Source organism: Saimiri boliviensis, chromosome 17 (assembly GCF_048565385.1).
Source record: "Saimiri boliviensis isolate mSaiBol1 chromosome 17, mSaiBol1.pri, whole genome shotgun sequence".
Lineage (NCBI taxonomy): Eukaryota > Metazoa > Chordata > Mammalia > Primates > Cebidae > Saimiri > Saimiri boliviensis.
Genome location: NC_133465.1, coordinates 46,474,728 through 46,495,814, shown reverse-complemented (window position 1 = coordinate 46,495,814; position 21,087 = coordinate 46,474,728). Strand labels below are relative to the sequence as shown.

The following is a 21,087-nucleotide window of genomic DNA, read 5'->3' as shown; positions in this document are numbered from 1 at the left end:
TCCCAAACCATCTCCCAGCCCTGTCCCAGCGTCCCCATTGGCATGAGGTACCGCCATCACCACCCAGTCACCCAAGTCAGAACCTTGGCGGAGTCATTCTCATCTCATCCTATTCCCCATGTCCCACACCCACTCATTCCACGAAGGAATCAGGGCCAACGTGTACGCACGTACTGTGCCCAAGAGAGACACGTGCACGGGAGAGATGAACGGGGTGACCAGCTCTCCTGGGACTGACTGTCACATCGCAGAAAGCCTCTGTGTCCCGGGCGAACCAGGACAAACGGTCATCTTGGAGGGAAGGAATCGGAGAGCACAGGGATGGCTTCCTGGAAGAGGTGACACCCGGGAGAGAAGGGGACAGAGTAGACGGAGCAAATAAAAGCATGCAATGGAGGAATCGGTGGTGTGGGTTACTGGAGTGTGGCATCTGAGGAATGGAGGGGTCACCAAGGGGTCTAGAAAGGTACGCAGGGGCTAGATCTTGGAGAGCTGTATGTTGGATAATCTTGGAGAGCTGTATATTGGACTTGACTACATACTGTTGTCAGTTTTTCACAGAAGTGAGGTAATCAGATTTGCATTTTTCGGCAGCTGTTTGAGACTGGACCTCAACACTGATGAACTATTGATGGCTAGAAACACGTGCTAATGTTATTTCTAAATTGTCAATAACTTCTTTACTATGATTCTAAGGGTAGAAACTAGAATTTGCCTTGGTGACAAATTATTCCTGTTTTGGGAGGAATTCATTTGGACTCTCTCTTAGTCAAGCTGGTGTAAAATAAGTCGTCACTTGTCCCTGGCGTAACACCAGATGCGGATAAAATAATCCGGACACGGAGCCAGTTGCAGTGTGTGAAGAGGACCATTGAGTCTGTGGTTTCCCAGTCAGAGATTTAGGACGTTAAATCCAAATGCAGCCCTATCTGGTTTCAGACGTCACCTCCAGGATAAAAAGAAGATATCCATCTTGGCCGGGCGCAGTGGCTCACACTTGTAATCCCAACATTTTGGGAAGTCGATGCAGGAGAATCAGGATTGAGATATCTACCTCGCCAGTTAAAACTGTGCCTCCACATGGACCATGTAGCCTATAGTAGTCTAAAATAAGTTGGCATTTTAAAAATAAATCTTGTGATTGGTACAGGTTTATTGTATTATGAGATTTTGTGTTGAAAGTGGTAACGTAAAGGAAATATAAACACTTTAAATATCATAATTTTGGTTACTCTATTTTTTTAAGTTGTTTAATATACCAGGAACTTCATAAAATGGAAATGGTCTAGATGCCCCTCAAACCCTGCAAGGACTTGCAAAGCAGTGTGCATCCAGAGACAGGAGGAACCTGTGACCATCGTTTGCAATATACATTATCTATATGTATATCTCTTAAGCATATATTATTTAGTTTTGTCTGTTTTGTACTATATATCAGTAAAATCTGGATTCTGTTGTCTCGTTTGTTTTTTTCAAAATTGTGCTTTTTAATATTTATCCATGTCAATAGTGTAATTTATCTTTTTTTTTTTTTTTTTTTTTTTTTTTTTTTTTAGAGAGAGAGAGAGAGTCTGGCTCTGTCACCCAGGCTGGACTGCCATGGTGCAATCTCAGCTCACTGCAACCTCCACCTCCTGGGTTCAAGCGACCCTTCTGCCTCAGCTTCCCAAATAGCTGGGATCACAGGCACCCACCAAAATGCCCGGCTAATTTTTGTAATTTTAGTAGAGACAGGGTTTCACTATGTTTGCCAGCTGGTCTCGAACTCCCAGCCTCAATTGATGTACCTGCCTCAGCCTCCCAAAGTGCTGGGATTACAGGTGGGAGCCACCATGCCCGGCTAATTTATCCATTTTTAACTGTTGCATAGTATCCCACTGTAATTACATATATCAATGCATTTATTCATTCTACTATTAACATTGGAGCTGTTTCCAGTTTTCTGTTTCTTGTATGTGTGTATGTTAGTACCTGTGTGTGTTATTAATATGAACAATGCTTCTGTGAATATTCTTGCACATCTCTACTGGTCAATATTTACAAGAGTTTCTCTGAAATGTATACCTAGGAATGGTTTGCTGAGTGATGGCTACATGAATGCTTAACCTTCTAAGATAATGTCAAACTATTTTACAAGGTGATTGTACCTATTTATACACCTAACATCAACAGATGAGAATTCCCCTCAGCCATACTTGCTATTATCCAACTTTTTAACTTTTTCCAATTGGCAGATATGGAATGGGCCATTCGGCTCTCTTCTTTTCTGCAAATCTATTCATATTTTGTCCAGTTTCTCACTGGGATGTTATTTTTTCTTATTGATTTGTAGGGCTTCTTTCCATATTCTGGAAACTGATTGCTTGTCAATTACATGATTTCTAAATATCTGCTCCCTGTTTGAGGCTTTTTCCATTATAATTATGGTATATTTTAATAAATATGAATTGCTAAATCAGTATCAATTTCGTACTTCATAGTTTTCACTTTTTGTGTCTTGTTTCAAAATACTCCTTTACTCTAATTTCTGGAGGTATTATTCTGTTTTCTTCTAAATGTTGTATAGTTTTTTTAACTTTTCACATTTATATCTTTAATGAACCTGGAATTCATTTTTGTGTATTTTATGTAAGTTTTGCCTTAGACAGAAATACAATTTCTATTTGTTAAATATGGGTTACTCTGTTTCTTTTCACATTGATTTGTAATGCCAAAGCAGTACAAAACTGAGTTTCCACATACAACGATCTGTTTCTGAGCTCTTTGTGCTAATTCACTGGTTTATTTTCAGATCAATGCAGGAGCCATTATGTGAAAGGTAAAACCATAAAATTAGAAAATAGAGCATGCAGTTGTTCTTTTTCTTTGACTTTTATTTTAAGTTCAGGGGAACATGTGCAGGATATGCAGGTTTAATCCACAGGTAAATGTGTGCCATGGTGGTTTACTGCACAGATAATCCCATCACTCAGGTATTAAGCCCAGTGTCCATTAACTATTCTTCCAGAAGCTTTCCCCTTAACCACAGGTGCCCAGTGCGTGTTGTTCCCTGCCATGTGTCCATGTGTGGAAAATATAGTTATGTATTCTTAACCGGTCAATGTCTAAAGTTAATCTGTATATTTGCTGTTTTCCTAAACAGCCACGTGCTTTAGAACAATTTAACTTCATTCATCCCCTTCCAGCCCTCCTCTGCTTTAATTCCATATTGTTTTTTCTTCTCAATAGATATATTGTTTTATAGCCAATATTTGTCTTTACATTTACATTTGGTCACATGCTTAGCACTTTCTTTGTTCATTATTCTCATTCTTTTTTGCATCTCAGAACGTTCATCTGGAATCATCTTCCTTCTGCTTAAAATACATTCTTTCAGATTGCTCTTAGTGAAAACGTAGAGCTCTTCGTGAAAACTGATGGCAAGTTCAGTTTTACTAATCTTGACAATGCTTTTTTTTACCATCCTTCAAAGATAATGTTACTGAGTCAGAAAATTCTGGAATGGCAGTTATTTCCTCCCAACACCTTAAAAGATTCTATTCCATTTCCAGTGTCCATTGCTGCTTTTGAGGAGTCAGCCTTCAGTCTAGCCACCGTTCTTTTGTTGGTGATTTCTTTGTATCTGCTTCTAGTATTTTATTATCTGGTTTTCTGCCTCAATGTGTGTCGTTGTGATTTATTTTTATTCCTTTTGCCTGGAATTCATTAGGTCTCCTTAATCTGAAAACTTGGGGTTTCTTTTTTTCAAAACGATTCTAGAAAATTCTCACTTTTTATTTTGTTGAATGTTTTCTTATTCTCTCCTGTCTTCTGGTACTCTGATGGGACATATTTAAACCTTCTAACTCCAGCCGTCATGCCTCTTGACTTCCTCCTTCATCACTTAGCTGCATTCCGGAAAATTTCCTCAAAGCTACATTTTTGGAATAATCCTGGCTTAATCTGTTCTTAGACCCATCCACTTGTCATTTTAATGGCATTATTTATTTATTCTGGTTTGTATTTCAGATCTGCTTGGTACTTGCTCTAATTTTCAAGTTTATTTTTTTTTCTAAAACAATTTATACTTATATTCTTCATCCAATCATTCTAAAGCCACTATGAGACAATAAATAAATCCACTCAACTCATCAAAACACAGCTGAGAATTACCAAATAAGTACCAACAAAAAACTAAACATGCCGGATTAACTGTGCAGAATACAGTGATTTAAGTCCACTATATATGAACCTCCTTGTACCCATCTCCTTGCTTCAACAAATAACTCGTGGCCGAATTTTCTTGATCTGTACGTCTGCCCTCCTTCTCCCTGTCTGAACTAGACACAGCTCCAGAGACTGCAGGTTCTTTGCCTACCATATGCAACTGCAATAGCTTACTCATGATAGAAAAAAGAAAAAGTTGAAAGTCTTCTGAAAATCGTAGTACTTATAATGGCTTTCCCAACTACTGGCCATACATAGTATTAATCATTAACGCTCTCAGTAGAGTGTCTCAGAGGTCAAAATATACCTCCTACTAGCTATAAGGAAATTGGGATTTAATAAGTATTTATTTACAAATGCAGTCATCCAAGAGCCTGGAATATCAGGGGCTCTAAATTTATGACTGTGTATGAACAAGGGTCAATAGGATCTTTATTCAGTCCTCGAGATATAACCCAGAAAAATGAATTACTGTGAAAAACTCACTTGATTTCCTGTGCTCACATTGTAAGATCGAATAATCTACCAAAGTACAAAATTCAGTGACAGAGAAGCCAGCAAATTCTCCTGCCCTTATATAAATAGGTGGGAGGCTTTCCAGTAGAAATTTTTCTACTCCAATAAATTAGTAGATTGGATGACTAAATAATGCACATATATGACTATATAATAACTCTATTGTATCATATTTTAGTTTAAAACCTCAAAAACTTATCAAAACTATCCAAAAATATGTGGAATAAGACATAGACAAAGTTATTTCTCAAAAAGAAAAAATTGCCTGGGCACAGGGGCTCACACCTGTAATCCCAACATTTTAGGAGGGTGGGAGAGGGGATCACTTGAGCCCAGGAGTTTGAGTCCATCCTGGGCAATATAGTGAGACCTTGTTTCTACCAAAAAGAGAGAGACAGAGAGAGAGAGAGAGAGAGAGAGAGAGAGAGACAAATTAGCTAGGCATGGTATGCATGCCTGTAGTCCCAGCTACTTGGGAGGCTGAAGCAGGAGGATCAGTTGAGCCTGGGAAGTCAAGGCTGCAGTGAGCTGTGATTGTATCACTGCATGCCAGCCTTGGTAACACAGTAAGACCCTGTCTCAAAATAAAAATAAAAGTGAAAATAATTAAAAATGAGATTATTAACTCTCTGATATAAACATAACTAGGTCCAGCCATAAGGAAGAATTGTGCTAAAAAGAGAACAAAAATCATCATGTTTAACAACTACATTTGTGTTCTTTTCTAATTCTAAAGCTAGCTATCGGCCGGGTGCGGTGGCTCACGCCTGTAATCCCAACACTTTGGGAGGCCGAGGCAGTCGGATTGCCTGAGGTCAGGAGTTTGAGATCAGTCTGGCCAACATAGTGAAACCCTGTCTCTACTAAAAAGAAATACAAAAAATTGGGTGTGGTGCACCTGTAATCCCAGCTATTTGGGATGCTGAGGCAGGTGAATTGCTTGAACCTGGGAGGTGGAGGTTGCAGTGAGCCGAGATCGCACCACTGCACTCCAGCCTCCAGCTGGGGTGACAAAGTGAGACTCAATATTAAAAAAAAAAAAAAAAAAGATTGATTTAGTAATGCTTCTACACATCTTGATCATGTGTTAGCATATGAAACTGCTATCTAAGACCAACTTTCTGTAAAACTTGTGTAATTTAAATACCATAATTTTCCACTGAGTTCAAACAACCTCCTCCTACCCCATTAATCAACACCAAAAACAATTCATTTTTTGAATATATGCATAAAGAACATAGTTCATGTGTTTATAAAAAGTTCTTCTTTACCACATATTTTAGCTGTGACAGCTATTAACAAAGTAATTTATAACTCTAATAAGTTAGCAAGGTCTGCTTGCCACCAGTCCTGTCATTGGTGGTGGGCGCTCAGTATTGGCTGATGAATACACAAATGGATAAAAATATAAGAGCTGTCCACACATATACCATAAAATACATAAAGTAGATTCCGTTTTATCTCAATTTTTATTTCCGTGATATAACTCAGATAAAATCAAACACAATGTACTCTTTTGAAGTATACTGTTTATAAGAGAGAAATAGTATGATCTGACCTTATTTTGGAAGAAAGTTGTGTATAAAAGAAATCTTTAAAGTAAAAAAAAGCCACTGGTATCTAAAAACTCAAAAACAAATTTAAGTGACTGGTTTTCCAAACAACAGCAACAACAAATAAGCCACTAAAACAAAACAAGTAAATTACAAATTGTGTGTGTGTGTTTTACTTGCTTGCTTTAATCATACACGAATCTCAATTCCATTAAAGTACCAGGATGACAATTAGTTTTTAGTGATTTTTTTCAACCCTTCTAATTAACTTGATTAAGGAAGTGATTTAAATGCTTCATGAGAGGTGTGAATTCTCAGCCAGGGGGTTTGAATGAAGCGGAGCAAGTGAATCGGGCATTTATTGGGTGCTTACAATCAGATTCCCACTGGTGAGATCATGCCCATGTGTCTGGAGGTCCACATGCAAGCAACTGCCTCCAGCCCAACCCTGGAAGCTTGAGTGTCGTCCCAAGGCCCCCGCCTGCCCCACTTCCTGTACATACAGCCACCTGTGCTGTGATTGTGGAGACATGCAAGGAAGTTCAGGCTTCCGCTGAAGCTTCTGCAACTGAAATCCACTAGGGATTCTAGAAGGAGCACTTGTAAGTAGCTTCAGGATGGACTGGGTAGAGTCTATCTCATGGTGGGTGTTAAGCTGGCCTTATTCTAAGGAGGAGACCCGTCCTTGTATCATGCCAGACGCAAAGCAGTGTGTGATTTATTCTAAGTGTCTTGGTAACAGGACTTGAAGCCAGGCAGTGACGGGAAACCTAAAATGCATTACTTAGTCATAGAAGATTAAAAATAAAAAGAAAATAACCTCCCAAATCATCTAGTCCACTACTCTCCTAAAACTCATTTAATTCACATCCCCAAACTACATCTCCAAATGTATAATGGTTTCATTCCTGGTTTAGGTATTCGAGGTTTTGTGTTTGTACAAAGTATTTTAACAGTCTTATAAAATAAGATGTCCAAACCAGAATAAACTTAAAAGCCAAACACAAGTAAAGCACGAAACACAGGTTCTGAAGAGCACCTCCTCAGTACAAATAAACCATTGTCCTTCATCGCCAGTGTGACTTTCAGTTATGTAGGCACATCTGTCTTTTTAGATACCTAAATTATACATGAGGATTGTAACTATTCTTTATGCATAGGTTAGGATCAAGGAAACCTGCCAAGGCAGGTGCAGGGGCTAAAAGAATACATCTATCTTCCTGTTTTCCTGCTTCCTTTTGTTACCACTGTTTAATTTTTTTAAAAAAAGGGGGGAAAAAGTCTCCCCTGAGAAAAGCCTCCAAGAAATGCCTCTAGTGGTATTTTCTGGAATTGAATTAAACACAGTAACATATTGCTATACAAAGGGTGGAGGTGTGGAAGCAAGGCCAAGTGGACGGTGGTGCCAATCCTAGTCACATGTCAGCAGAGGAGGAGTCTTTTGCCTGTGGACTTCATAAAAGGCTAGCTCAGCACCCTCCATGAGACAGACGCTGCCCCAGCCAGCCTGAAGCTATGTACTCCCTCCCGGTAACGCCAAAGGATGTCAGCCGCAGAAGCTTCCACAGAAGCCTGAGCTCCTCCTTGCAGGGCTCTGCCGTCAGCATGCAGCGCCTCGGGATGGCACCCAGCGTTTACGGGGGTGCTGGAGGCCGGGGCACCCGCATCTCCACCACCTCCAGAAACATGGTGAGCTCTGGGAGCGATCTCATTGGCAGCGGGGACCTGTTTGTTGGCAATGAGAAAACGACCATGCAGAACCTAAATGACCGTCTAGCGAGCTACCTAGACAAGGTGCGGGCCCTGGAGCAGTCCAACTCCGAACTTGAAGTGCAGATCAAGCAGTGGTACGAAACCAACGCCCCGAGTGGTGGTCGCGACTACAGTGCATATTACAGACAGATTGAAGAGCTGCGAAATCAGGTGAGAGACGGCACCTGTGTTTCCTAATCTGTGTTTAGTTGCAAGATAAACCAAGAGGCTATCTATGTTAGGTTGGTTCAAATGGACATTGTAAAGCAAATTAGGCTACAATGTTACATCTATAAAAATTCTCTCATCTCCCTTTAGCGCTGGAGTACCTAACTGTATAGCAGGATGACTTTAAATCCTACTATTTTTAATGTTAAATATAATTACATACAAAATATGAACATTTTTATCCTCCAGGCTTATAGTCTGTATCCTTGTCACAACTCACCACATCAGGGCTAAATGTATAGTGAACAGTCTTTCTGAAAAGAGCTAAAAATTAATTATGTGATAAATCTCTCTTAGTTTTTCACCGAGTCCTCATCAAGTTTTGAAACCCCAGTCAATTCAGAGACTTTTCTACTTTTATTTAAGAAAATGTTATAATAAGACTATTAGAATACTGTACTGTAGATTTAAATAACAAAGTGACCCAGGGTAGAAACAGCAACGCAGGAATATTGTCTTAATGATGCCTGGGTTTTTAAATGCCCTGTTTAATAACATGATCATCATCATCAAGCAGTTCAGAAATTACTTCTACAGTAATAAAATGTTCTATTGCCCCAATTTATATTTATTGCAATCATATCACAGCCTCATCCTATGTCATCAAAAAAGGGTGGAGCTCTGTATTTTATCACTTGCATGGAATAAAAGCAGAAGACTTTGCTCCTAATTGAAGATTTCAGATATGACACAGAGCCCTTGCTTCAAATGAAAGTTCTTATCTAATCCAAAAAAATGTTAATTTTCATTTCTATGTTAAGATTCATACTCCTTTACAGCAAAGCTCACTTACCTACCAGCAAGTCTCTTTTTCTGGAGTTGTACTAAACATCAGTGCAATTTGATTCAGACTCTACGGGGAGTTGCTTTGGAATTTTAGAAACTATGGGCATGTGTAGCAATGGTATTTAAATTTCCCTTACGGAGTAAAGTTCATCCTTCTCAGGCTCTCACTAAAAACGTTCGAACCACACCTGTCTTGTGTTTCTGACTCTACTTTGGCTCATCTCAAATACACAGGCACAGGCCACCCATCCCATTGAGCTGGACAGTCCCAGTCATAGGAAGGCAGCCCTCCCCAAAACTGGATCCATTGAAAGAGAAAAAGTCATTGTAACATCTTCTGCACCTACATTTTTTATCCATATGCATCCATTATATGACAAGTGTTTTTTCTTTTTTTTTTTTCTGAGACGGAATCTCGCTCTGTTGCCGAGGCTGGAGTGCAGTGGTGCTATCTGTGCTCACCGCAATCTCCGCCTCCCGGGTTCCAGCGATCCTCCTGCCTCAGTCTCCTGAGTAGCTGGACCTACAGGCATGCACCACCACACCCAGCTGATTTTTGTAGTCTTAGTAGAGATGGAGTTTCACCATATTGGTCAGGCTGGTCTCAATCTCTTGACCTTGTGATACACGCGCCTCAGCCTCCCAAAGTGCTGAGATTACAGATGTGAGCTACTGTGGCCAGCCTATCAAGTGTTCTTGCTTTTGGCCAATACTGAATGAACACTAACTAGGTGCTGGGTACCATGCTGGGCATTGGAGAATATTGTGGTGGACACAACATGATTCATGATGAAACAGAGATGGACAGAAGCAACCCGCACACAGAGGGAACCCGCATACAGAGGGATAATGGGAGCACAGGCAGATCATCCGTGAAGAGAGCATTTGTGCAGCATTTGGGAGCATCTGTGAAGGCTCCTTTGAAGCAATGTTGTTGAACCTGAGACATGAGGGCGGAATGGGAGTTCACCGGGCAAGAGGGCCTAACATAAATGTTCTAAGCAGAAACATCAAAGGCAAGGCACTCAATAAGTTCTGATGATTCAAGGTGAGTTAAATTCTCTTTCCATAGAATCACAAGAAAGCAAACCAAACCCTGGGGTCTAGAGTTGCATTTTATGACTCTATTATAATGTTAAATACCCATGTCATGATTTTTCTATTTTCATGTAGAAATACTCAAAATGAATATCATTTTTGACATAATAGTCACTGTAGCTGAGGATAAACTCAATCTTTGTAAACTCCTATCCATCTGAAAATGTCATTCTTGGCCAGGCGTGGTGGCCTGTAATCTCAGCACTTTGGGAGGCCAAGGTGGGCAGATCACCTGAGGTGAGGAGTTTGAGACAAGCCTGTCTTTAATAGAGACAGCCCCGTCTCTACTAAAAATGCAAAAATTAGCCGGGCATGGTGGCAGACACCTCTAATCCCAGCTACTAGGGAGGCTGAGGCAGGAGAATTGCTTGAACCCAGGAGGTGGAGGTTGCAGTGAGCCGAGATTGCGCCATTGCACTCCAGCCTGGACTACAGAGTGAGACTCCATAACAAAAAAAAAAAAAGAAAAGAAAAAGAAAAAGAAAAAGAAAAAAAGAAAAGAAAATGTCATTCTTTCTCATGTATTTTCCAGATTAAGGATGCTCAACTGAAAAACGCTCGGTGTATCCTGCAAATTGATAATGCTAAACTGGCTGCTGAGGACTTCAGACTGAAGTAGGTTCACTAATACATGGCAAACATTTATGAACAAGAATTCCTTTAGTAGTCTTTCCATATCATTATTGGTAAAGGAACCACTGTGCAATGTTTCCAGAATCTTGGCGCCTCAAGGAGGTTAGAAGCTACATGTTAGAAGCTAGTGCAGCACTCAGGTTTGGACTTCTCTCTCTCTTGATCCCCCAGCATGTTACTGAACATCTCCAGTAGCTACTATTCTCCTTGGTTATTACTAGTTGCTAAAATTTTTTTTAGTAATTTGGCATCTGTCCTTTAACCCACTATACCTAACTCTGCCCTTTGGAGTAATAACAAAGCAATTTACAATTCTCCTTCTGCCTAAGTGCCTTTCTATTGTCCAAAGAGAGTCTTTAGTCTATGCTTGGTGATTCGCCAAGTAATTCTCCATGTTCATTCAAGTGTCTGCAAGTGTATGACCCACATTCCAGAGGTGACACTATGGTCTGGCCAACCAAAGAACCAGGACCAATCTACAATAATTAGCTGGGTGTGGTGGCACATGTTTGTAATCCCAGCTACTCGGGAGGCTGAGGCAGGAGAATTGCTTGAATCTGGGAGGCGGAGGTTGCAGTGAGCTGAGATGGTGCCATCGCACTCCAGCCTGGGCAACAGAGTGAGACCTTGTCTCAAAAAAAAAGTTCACTTTCTTCATAATCATCACACCACGTGTGGCCAGAGCTGTTCCTTGAAAACAGCTTCCACACTAGGGCCTCTTCATCCTGAATTTGTATAATGCATTAACCCAAAAAGCCCTTTGTGGTTAGAACGTTAGCCTTTTAATGCTCCAAGGGATTAACAAGGAGGAAATAGGAAATCAAACGCAAAGATGAAAGCAGTAAAGGTACATTAGTTCCAATTTTACCTAGCACTGAGTGTTCCATTGCATTGTCATTTTTTAAAGTTGGATATTTTAGAAAATTGGGTAGGGCATGGTGGCTAATGCCTATAATCCCAGCACTTTGAGAGGTTGAGGCAGGTGACTCTCTTGAGTCCTGGAGTTTGAGAACAGTTTGGGCAACGTGATGAAACCCTGTCTCTACACAAAAATACCAAAAAAAATAGTTTAGCATGGTGTCATTTGCCTGTGATCCCAGCTACCTGGGAGGCTGAGGTGAGAGGATTGCTTTAGCCCGGGAGGTCAGGGCTGCAGTGAGCCATGATTGCACCATTGTACTCCAGCCTGGGTGACAGAGTGGGACCCTGTCTCAAATATACATACATCTACACACACACACACACACACACACACACACACAGAGAGAGAGAGAGAGAGAGAGAATGTGTGTTTATGTAAGATTCTAGAGAAGTGTTAGAGATAATTCATTTTGGAAGCCTCTGTTTACAAAGTAATAAAAATAAATTGATCATGTACATTATTAAGTAAATCTAACCATTATTTAATATCCATATTAAGAACCCTTTGCCAACACAATAATTAACACAATTTAATTTCTTATAAAATGTATTCTAGAATTTAGAAATGTTCAAAATTATTTCAGATTGCCTTTTTACCATTCACTCCAAATCACAGATTATATTCTTGAGCAAATTGTCTGACTCCTAGGTTCTTCTGTACAATTCATGAATGTATAAAGAAGGATGTTATAAAATATTGAAATTAATCTCCTCATAAGCCACATAAAAAATCTATCTCATTATATTAGATTCTCTCTCTTATAATGGCTTTAGAAGGATGAGTTATGTCTGTATACTGATTAATTCACAGGTTTGAGACTGAAAGGGGAATACGCCTAACAGTGGAAGCCGATCTCCAAGGCCTGAGTAAGGTCTTTGATGATCTAACCCTACAGAAAACAGATTTGGAGGTTCAAATTGAAGATCTGAATAGAGACCTAGCCCTCCTCAAAAAAGAGCATCAGGAGGTGAGAAAATATTCAGAAGTCGTATTGGAGACGATGGAATGATCCTATATCATAACAATAATAGGAGGGGGAAGGGAAACAGGAGGAGGGAGAGCTAGTGGTGGTAGTGACAGCGATGTTGACAATGACGATAGTGATATAAGCCCTAACTTCTTTTCATAATGTTGTTATCGGTTAAATGACTTAGAGCAGTACCTGGACCACAATTTATTATTTTCTTTCTTTTTCACTCATTCACAATGAAAGAGGACAGGAGATTTCCTCTGTCTTTTCTGCCCAGCCTTATCTGAAAGTGTTTTTCAGACTAAAATCAACCAGGATTTTCACTTTCACAGGAAGTCGATGGCCTACACAGGCATCTGGGCAACACTGTCAACGTGGAGGTTGATGCTGCTCCAGGTCAGAACCTTGGTGCCATCATGAATGAAATGAGGCAGAAGTATGAAGACATGGCCCAGAAGAGCCTTCAAGAGGCCAAAGAACAGTTTGAGAGACAGGTAACAGTGCAAGAGACAGCTAACAGTAAAGTGTGAGCAAATGTGTAGAAGCTTTCCTCCCGAAAGAGAGAACTCATTTTATTTTTCATTTGTTCATTCTTACTTTCTCTTTCTGTCTTTCCATTCTTATTTTCATCCCTCTGCTATTTTTTTTTTTTCACTCTTGGCCCTTTAGACTGCAGCTCTGCAGCAACAGGTCACAGTGAACACTGAAGAATTAAAAGAAACTGAGGTTCAACTAACAGAGCTGAGACGCACCTTCCAGAGCCTAGAGATAGAACTCCAGTCCTATCTCAGCATGGTAAACATCTAACTTCTCTTTCTCAATCCAGTATGTGCTGACCCAGGTTCTCTGTTAGGAACTCTAGAAATGCAAAGATCCATTAGAAATAACCCTTCCCCTTGCAGAGCCAGCAGGGAAACAGGCCGAATAACTAATTATAATTAAAGGACAGAGAAAAATCAAGGAAAATGCAATGTACTGCATGAATGCAGAGGAAAGAGCCAATCTGGAAGATTTCACAGGGAAAGTGGCATTTAAACCAGTTCTTTTTGTGTACTTTTTAAGTTCAGGGGTGCGTGCGCAGGTTTACTATATAGTTAAACTTGTGTCATGGGAGTTTGTTGTACAGGTTATTACATCACTCAGGTATTAAGCCTAATACCCATTGGTTATTTTTCCCGATTCTCTGTCTCCTCCCATTCTCCACCGTTAGGCCCCCGTGTCTGCTATTCCTCTCTATGTGTCCATTATACCAGATCTTAAAAGTTAAGATAAAATTTTAAGCTGGAGAACAGACTAGAGATATTCCAGGCCAAGTAAATCAGCCAGCCCATGACAAATTGTTTTGATAACCAGAATCCCTCAAATCACAGTGGCCTACAGCCACAATACTACATCCATTGTGACATTTCCTCTCCAGGGGTAAAGCTAAAGGGGTAGACCCTACCTAGGACATGCCAGTATCCTGGCAGAAAGAAAAGAGTAATGGTTGGGCCACTTGATAGCTCTTAAAGCTTCTCCTTAGAAAAGGCATTTGTCCTTTGGGTGGCCAAGGCAGGAGGATAACTTGAGGTCAGGAGTTTGAGACCAGCCTGGTCAATATGGTGAAATCCTGTCTCTACTAAAGACACAAAAATTAGCTGGGCATAGTGGCATGCGCCTGTAGTCCCAGCTACTTGGGAGGGTGAGGCAGGAGAATCGCTTGAACCCCGGAGGTGGAGATTGCAGTGAGCCGAGATCATACCACTGCACTCCAGCCTGGGCGACAGAGCAAGACTCTGTCTCAAAAAAAAAAAAAAAAAAGAAAAGGCATTTGTCAGTTTCACCTGCATTTTATTAGCCAAAGTCACATGACCCAGCCAGGTGTCACTGGATTAAAGGAGTCTAATCCTGCAATTGAGAAATGCCACAGATCACATGGCCAAGTCTGATGAAGGAATGAGAGGTAAAACATCTTCACATGGTGGGGAAAGCAAATATTGAGAACAATTTACAACGTCCCGCACTGAGAGAACAGTGGGTACAAAGCTACAAGCAAAGAAAAACCCCAAGAGCTAATGATCCTAGCTGGCTGGCTGAGGTTGCCTAGTTGGGAAGAGTGGGAGATGGAGCTAGAAATACACACCATGCCCACAGTGACGAGATGCAGAAACCCTTCTGAAAAGAAATGAAAATTGATCCATCTCTTGAATCAAGTCCTCAGATAAAAAATGCCCTATTTTTCTTGTGTTCATAGAAAGAGTCTTTGGAGCATACCCTAGAGGAGACCAAAGCCCGTTACGGCATCCAGTTAGCCAACCTCCAGTCGCTGCTGAGCTCCCTGGAAGCCCAACTGATGCAGATTCGGAGTGACACAGAACACCAGAACAACGAATACCATATCCTTCTTGACATAAAGACTCGGCTTGAGCAGGAAATTGCTACCTACCGCCGCCTTCTGGAAGGAGAAGATGTAAAGTAAGACTCTTAGAATCAAGAAATAGGTGTCAATGTCTGTATGCACGCCTATTTTGATGTCTCTGTCACTCATTACCCAGCACCAATGCAATCCCCAGGACAGAAGCAATTATACTCACACATCTCACCAACAACAACAAAACAAAAATATACCAAAAACTACACACACGCCCAAACTATCAAATACAGCTTTGAAATCATGTGGCAGGACTGAGTTAGAAGATAATTCTCTATATGACACAGGTTATGCTGATACTAATTTATATCATTAATATACAATTGAAAGCACAATAACTTTTTGGAAATTCAAATTGAGAGCTCGTGAATTAGACCATAAGCTGCTGAGGTCTATGGGAGTCACTTTGGGAATCATCAATGTGGCAGCAGCGACTGTCTTCAGATACCATACCTAAGAATATCAGCAAGAGAACACAAAATTTGAACTTCCATTGTATTTTTGTTATTTTAATTAGAGGAATTCCTTAGCCTATAATAAACTGGTCAGTTTTAAAGGTATGTATTTTTCAAGTGTAAAACACTCAAGTGTGCAATGACAAGCAATGTAAAAGGTAAATAAATATGAAAGCATTAAAACACATTCACTTGGATTTTACTTTGAAATATGAAAGAAGTGCATTCCATTTTCAGAATAGCAATAACGCTTTTTTTCTGTTTATTTTTTCTTCTTTCCAATTTAAAAAAAAAAAACAGAACTATGGAGTATCAGTTAAGCACTCAGGAAGAGAAAGGTAAGTTCTAAATTTGCACATTTTCTATGACACTCAGCTGCTGTTGACTACCTGCCACTGATAAAAAGTAAAGTAAGGCTGTTTTAGTCTGTTTTCTGTTGCTGTAACAGAATACCTGGGACTGGATAACTTACACACAGTAGAAGGTTACTTGGCTCACAGTTCTGGAGGCCAGAAAGCCCAGTATCAAGGTGCCATCATCTGGTGAAGGCCTTCTTGCTGTGCCATCCCACGGCAGAAAGCAGAAGCATAAAAAAGTGTGTGTGAGAGCCAGAGAGCAAGAGGAAGCTGGCCTTGCTTTTATAACAAGCCCACTCTCACAATAACTAACCCATTCCCATGGAAACCACATTAATCCATCCGCAAGGACAGAGTCTTCATTATCTAATCACCTCTTACTAGGCCCCACCTCCCAACACTGTTACACTGGGGATCAAGTTTTCTACACATGAACTCTAGGGAACACATCCAAACTATAGCAGAGGCCAATTCTCAAGAGAGCAGATATGACACCAGGATTCTAAAATTCTTGTACATGGCATCAAGAAACCCTCCATGTGGGAACTTGAGCACATTCTTCAGAAGGGGGTGATTTTCTTGGCCTGTGCTATTGCTATCTTGAGACATCCTGAGATCCTGAAAAGGAAAAATAAGACAAAATTTGAATTCCTCTTAAATTCAAGATCATTTATTTCTGCTTAGGGGTGGGAAGAGTAGGATATTTTTTAATTTGGGGAGAAGCACATTTTCTACATCTATGTATAAAATGGATAAGATTATTTGATAAAGAGGATGGGTTTAACATTTTTCTAAAAGAAGGAAATAAGTAAAAAGAATAATAATTTAAAGTTGGATATTATAAATCAGCAAAGTCATGTGCCTGAGTTAACATTTAATGTTTACTATAAATTCAGATATAAAGAAAACCAGGAAGATTAAGACAGTCGTGGAAGAAGTAGTGGATGGCAAGGTTGTGTCATCTGAAGTCAGAGAAGTGGAAGAAAATATCTAAACAGCTACCAAAAGAAGATGCTGCTGAGGTTTTGAAAGAAATTTGGCTATAATCTTATCTTTGCTTCCTGGAAGAAAGCACTATTAATACTCTGCAGTGATTCAAAAGGGTGGGATGGGGGGAAATCCTATTTATCAAACTCTGTAATTGAATATAAATGTTTTACTCAGAGGAGCTGCAAATTGTCTGCAAAAACGAAATCTAATGAGCAGCAGAATATTTAAAACATCTTTACTGCCATCTTTATCATGGACCACATCAATCACAAGCTGCAGACCACCTAATATCAATTTGTAGGTAATGTTCCTGAAAATTGAAGCACATTTCAATTATACTAAACCTCAAAAAGTTTAGCACAATTTTGCAAATTATACTAAACTTTGTAAATTGCAAATAAAACTCTAATTTTTCCCTGTTTCTGAATTGTAAAACCCCCTTTGGTAGGCCCTGGTTTCTTACTGAGCCAATTTCTTGGTTAATCTCACTGAATTTTCAGCACCAGTACAACTCTTCAACCTGCGAGCTATATCTGCTTTCCCCATTGTTTCTACTGCCTTTCAAAACTCAACACAGTTCTTTGAATAATTTGAGAGTCAAATTCAATCACAAATGCTAAGCAGAATAAGAGTGAAGTACACTGTACTTAAAATGGAAATAGATTAAAAACATTACTGAAACCCTTCTCAAGGCAAAATGTGTCTCCTTTTGATAATAAACTACATATACTATCAGGTGCTCTGTTTATGTGGTGAACATACATTTTTAATGAAATATCTTCCATTTTTTTTTAAGAACAGCTGCAATGAGATATAATTCACACACCCTGAAATTCACCCTTACAATATGTACAACTCAGTGGTATTTAGTATGCTTACAATGTTTTGCAACCATCACCACTGTCTAATTTTGAACATTTCATCACCCCAAAAGGAAATCTTGTAGCTATTAGTAGTTACCCCCATTTCCCTTCCTCCCAGCCCCTAACAACCACTAATCTACTTCCTCTCTCTATGAATTTGCCTACTCTGGACATTTCATATGAATGGAATCACACAGTGTATTCTTTTATACACAAATGTTTATAACAGCACTATTCATAAGAGCCCCAAAGCGAAAACAGGTCAAGTTTCCATCAACTGATAAATGGATAAACAAAATGTAATATATCCACACAATAGAATATTATTTGTCAATAAAAAGGAATGGAGTACCGATACATGCTATAACACAGATGAACCTCAAAAAAATGCTAAGTGAAAGAAGCCAAATCCAAAAACAAACCACATATTGTATCCCCACCCTTTTCTCGTTTTAGTAAGCAATCATTGCATATGGATGTTTATAGGGAAAATCAATGTGCACTAAATTGTTGTATTCTAGTAAATAGATTGAACTTAAAATTTGATATAGAAGTTATAAATAAGTGGGATTGAGTTTATAATATAGAAAATAATTAGGTGATTCATTCAATTATAAGAATATCCACCACTTATCGAGCACTTACTATGAGCCCCTGTGGCAAACATTTCATGTATTTTTTATTTAATTCTCACAATAATCCTATGAGGTAAAAGCTATTAGCTTGAATCATGTGAACCTGCCAATAGATGATAACTTCTTTTTTTTAAGAGTTGGGAAGTTTTGAGGATGCAGGTGGTACCACTTTGAATTCCTAAGATTTAATATAATGTCTAACACACAGCAGACACTTGATTCATTACTCTGAATGGAGAAAATAAAGAATTTTTTAAAAGCATTTTTAATATATGATGATTTCTGACTTTCAGAAATAGCAATTTTATATGCCATTATAGAACATATATAATGGTTCAACCTTATTATATTATCCCCATTTTACAGACGAGGATAATTAAGGACTAATATGAAGACATGAGGTAAACACTTTCCCAAAGTCATGCAGTTACCAAGTAGTAGAGCGAGACCAAAACTCTGGGCCGTTTGTCTAAAACCATGACACCTTCTTAAGCAACTAATTATGTAACAAAGCAATACATGATTCACAGTATTGTGAAAACGACAATTTCACATTGCACCTGCCTATCCTCAGTTATTTTGTTGTTTTCTCATTGTCATTTTCATCAGCCAGACACAACAGCCAATTGTGGCAAATGTCCAGCTTTGCTGGCTAACCTCACATACGACTTGATTCAGCACAACTTTTGTCAGTAAAGGTATTTTCACCTATTTTCATTGCCTTCCTTTCCAAAGTGAAGAGGTTTCACTCTTTTTGTTTTTTGTTTTTTGTTTTTTTTGTACTTTAGGTTCTGGGGTACGGGTGCAGATCATGCATTATTGCTGCATAGGTACATACACGGTAAGGTGGTTTGCTGCCTCCATCCCCCTGTCACCTATATCCGGCATTTCTCCCCATGTCCTCCCTCCCCAACCTCCCCATCCCCCGCTGCCCCTCTCCTAGCCTCCCAACAGACCCCAGTGTGTGATGTTCCCCTCCCTGTGTCCATGTGTTATTGTTCAACACCTGCCTATGAGTGAGAACATGCAGTGTTTGATTTTCTGTTCTTGTGTTAGTTTGCTGAGACTGATGGTTTCCAGATTCATCTATGTACCTACAAAAGACACGAACTCATCGTTTTTTATGGCTGCATGGTATTCCACGGTGTGTATGTGCCACACTTTCCTTGTGCAGTCTATCATCAGTGGGCAGTTGGGTTGGTTCCAGGTCTTTGCTATTGTAAACAGTGCCACAATGAACATACATGTGCATGTGTCTTCATAATAGAACAATTTATAATCCTTTGGGTATATACCCAGTAATGGGATTGCTGGGCCAAATCGAATTTCTATTTCTAGATCCTTCAGGAATCATCAGACATACTCTTTCCCCCCCCCACCCCTTAATTTTATTCCAAGTCATGCCACCTATTAAATTGCATTTAAAGATGTTAAGAATTTTTTAAAGTGAATTCTTTTTCACCTACTGAGTCACATTCCAGAATGGTCTGAAACTTTCACATGCAAATACCAGACTGTGAATCTGATTAATAAGAAATCTGAATTCTTATTAATCTGATTAATAAGAAACCGATTAATAAGCAGATGGGTTCAGAACTGTTCTCTTATAAAGACCACTGTCTTATGACAATAATGACATTGTGTTAAAAGAGGTAACATTGTTATTCTTAATTTAGGATGGTCTTCTTTTAACTACCTGTTAAAAGAGGTAGAATCGTTATTTTAGGTCAGAAAAAGAAGATTTTTTTTCCTCTCTTTTCTTTGGTCTATGTCTAGTTTCTTCTAAGCAATCTTTAAAAGAAGTGGGTGAGAGCTTCATACATGTGGACCAGACGGTGGAGTTCTACCTCCAGTTCTGCCAGCAGTTACTGTGTGAAAGGGATGCATTAGTCTTTGTATCTATCTATGTTTCTTACATGAGCTAAGAACCAGAATGGCATAATCCTATTTCTGACAGGTATACAGATCCAGAGGAGTCTTTATCTCACATTAGAATTATCACCAATGTATTTTTTCATTTTATATGAAATCGTCAGTGCAGAAGTGAAGCTACCAAACTCAGAGAGAGCCCCTAGTGGTGAGGTGAGGTTAGGATGGAAATGACTATTTTTTCCGAGCTCTAGGGATTATTTGTATCCAGAGTTCTGAATCATCTAAAAAGAAGAATGACATAAAGTGACACAAAATAAAAACATGGCCAACAGCCCCCTCAGATGCTCTGTTCTCACCCATATGCATCAAGATCAGCCTCAGGTAACTGATTAGACCCCCAAGAAACAATTCCAACTTAAAGCATTAGTAGTGATTTTTATTTTTGAATTCTCCTTCAAACATCTCTGTTTTCTCTCCCCGAGGCTCATTTCCAAGATTCCTCTCATCAGGGTATTATTTTATCATCTTCCTGTTTCCTACCACTTTCAAAATTCTCTACTGCTCTCAAGAACCATTGATCTCTGGAGCCCAGAAGTCAACCTCACTTACGCCTCTTAGGGTCCTTGTTTAACCCTCATCTCAAAAGCACAGTACATAAAATGTAAGGAATTCAAATTCTTTCAGTCACTCATAGGATTTTACAGTGCTATCCAAAGTGAAAGATGTTACAGACTGAGTGATCAGTGGGTTGCAGAAAATGACACATCTATCTTAAGGGAAAAAACTCAAGGAGAAAACCCTGCAAAGACCAGGACACGAACCAACCTGACATGAAAAGATGA

At 39.4% G+C, this 21,087-nt stretch overlaps 1 protein-coding gene across 1 annotated transcript; it reads left to right on the top strand.

Annotated features, from left to right (window-relative positions):
• The first annotated feature begins 7,752 nt into the window (after positions 1-7,752).
• KRT20 (keratin 20) lies at positions 7,753-17,610 on the top strand. Its single transcript, XM_003942797.3, has 8 exons — positions 7,753-8,198; positions 10,672-10,754; positions 12,505-12,661; positions 12,997-13,158; positions 13,334-13,459; positions 14,898-15,118; positions 15,830-15,867; positions 16,782-17,610. Exons 1-8 carry the CDS (start codon positions 7,791-7,793, stop codon positions 16,877-16,879), a joined length of 1,293 nt encoding a protein of 430 aa, XP_003942846.1. The 5' UTR covers positions 7,753-7,790; the 3' UTR covers positions 16,880-17,610.
• The last annotated feature ends 3,477 nt before the right edge of the window (positions 17,611-21,087 follow it).

Excerpts from the sequence above, each read along its gene's own strand:
- KRT20 (XM_003942797.3), top strand. The coding sequence starts at position 7,791 with ATGTACTCCCTCCCGGTAACGCCAAAGGATGTCAGCCGCAGAAGCTTC. Across the intron at positions 8,199-10,671 it reads TTGAAGAGCTGCGAAATCAG|ATTAAGGATGCTCAACTGAA; the intron begins GTGAGAGACGGC and ends TGTATTTTCCAG. Across the intron at positions 12,662-12,996 it reads TCAAAAAAGAGCATCAGGAG|GAAGTCGATGGCCTACACAG; the intron begins GTGAGAAAATAT and ends TCACTTTCACAG.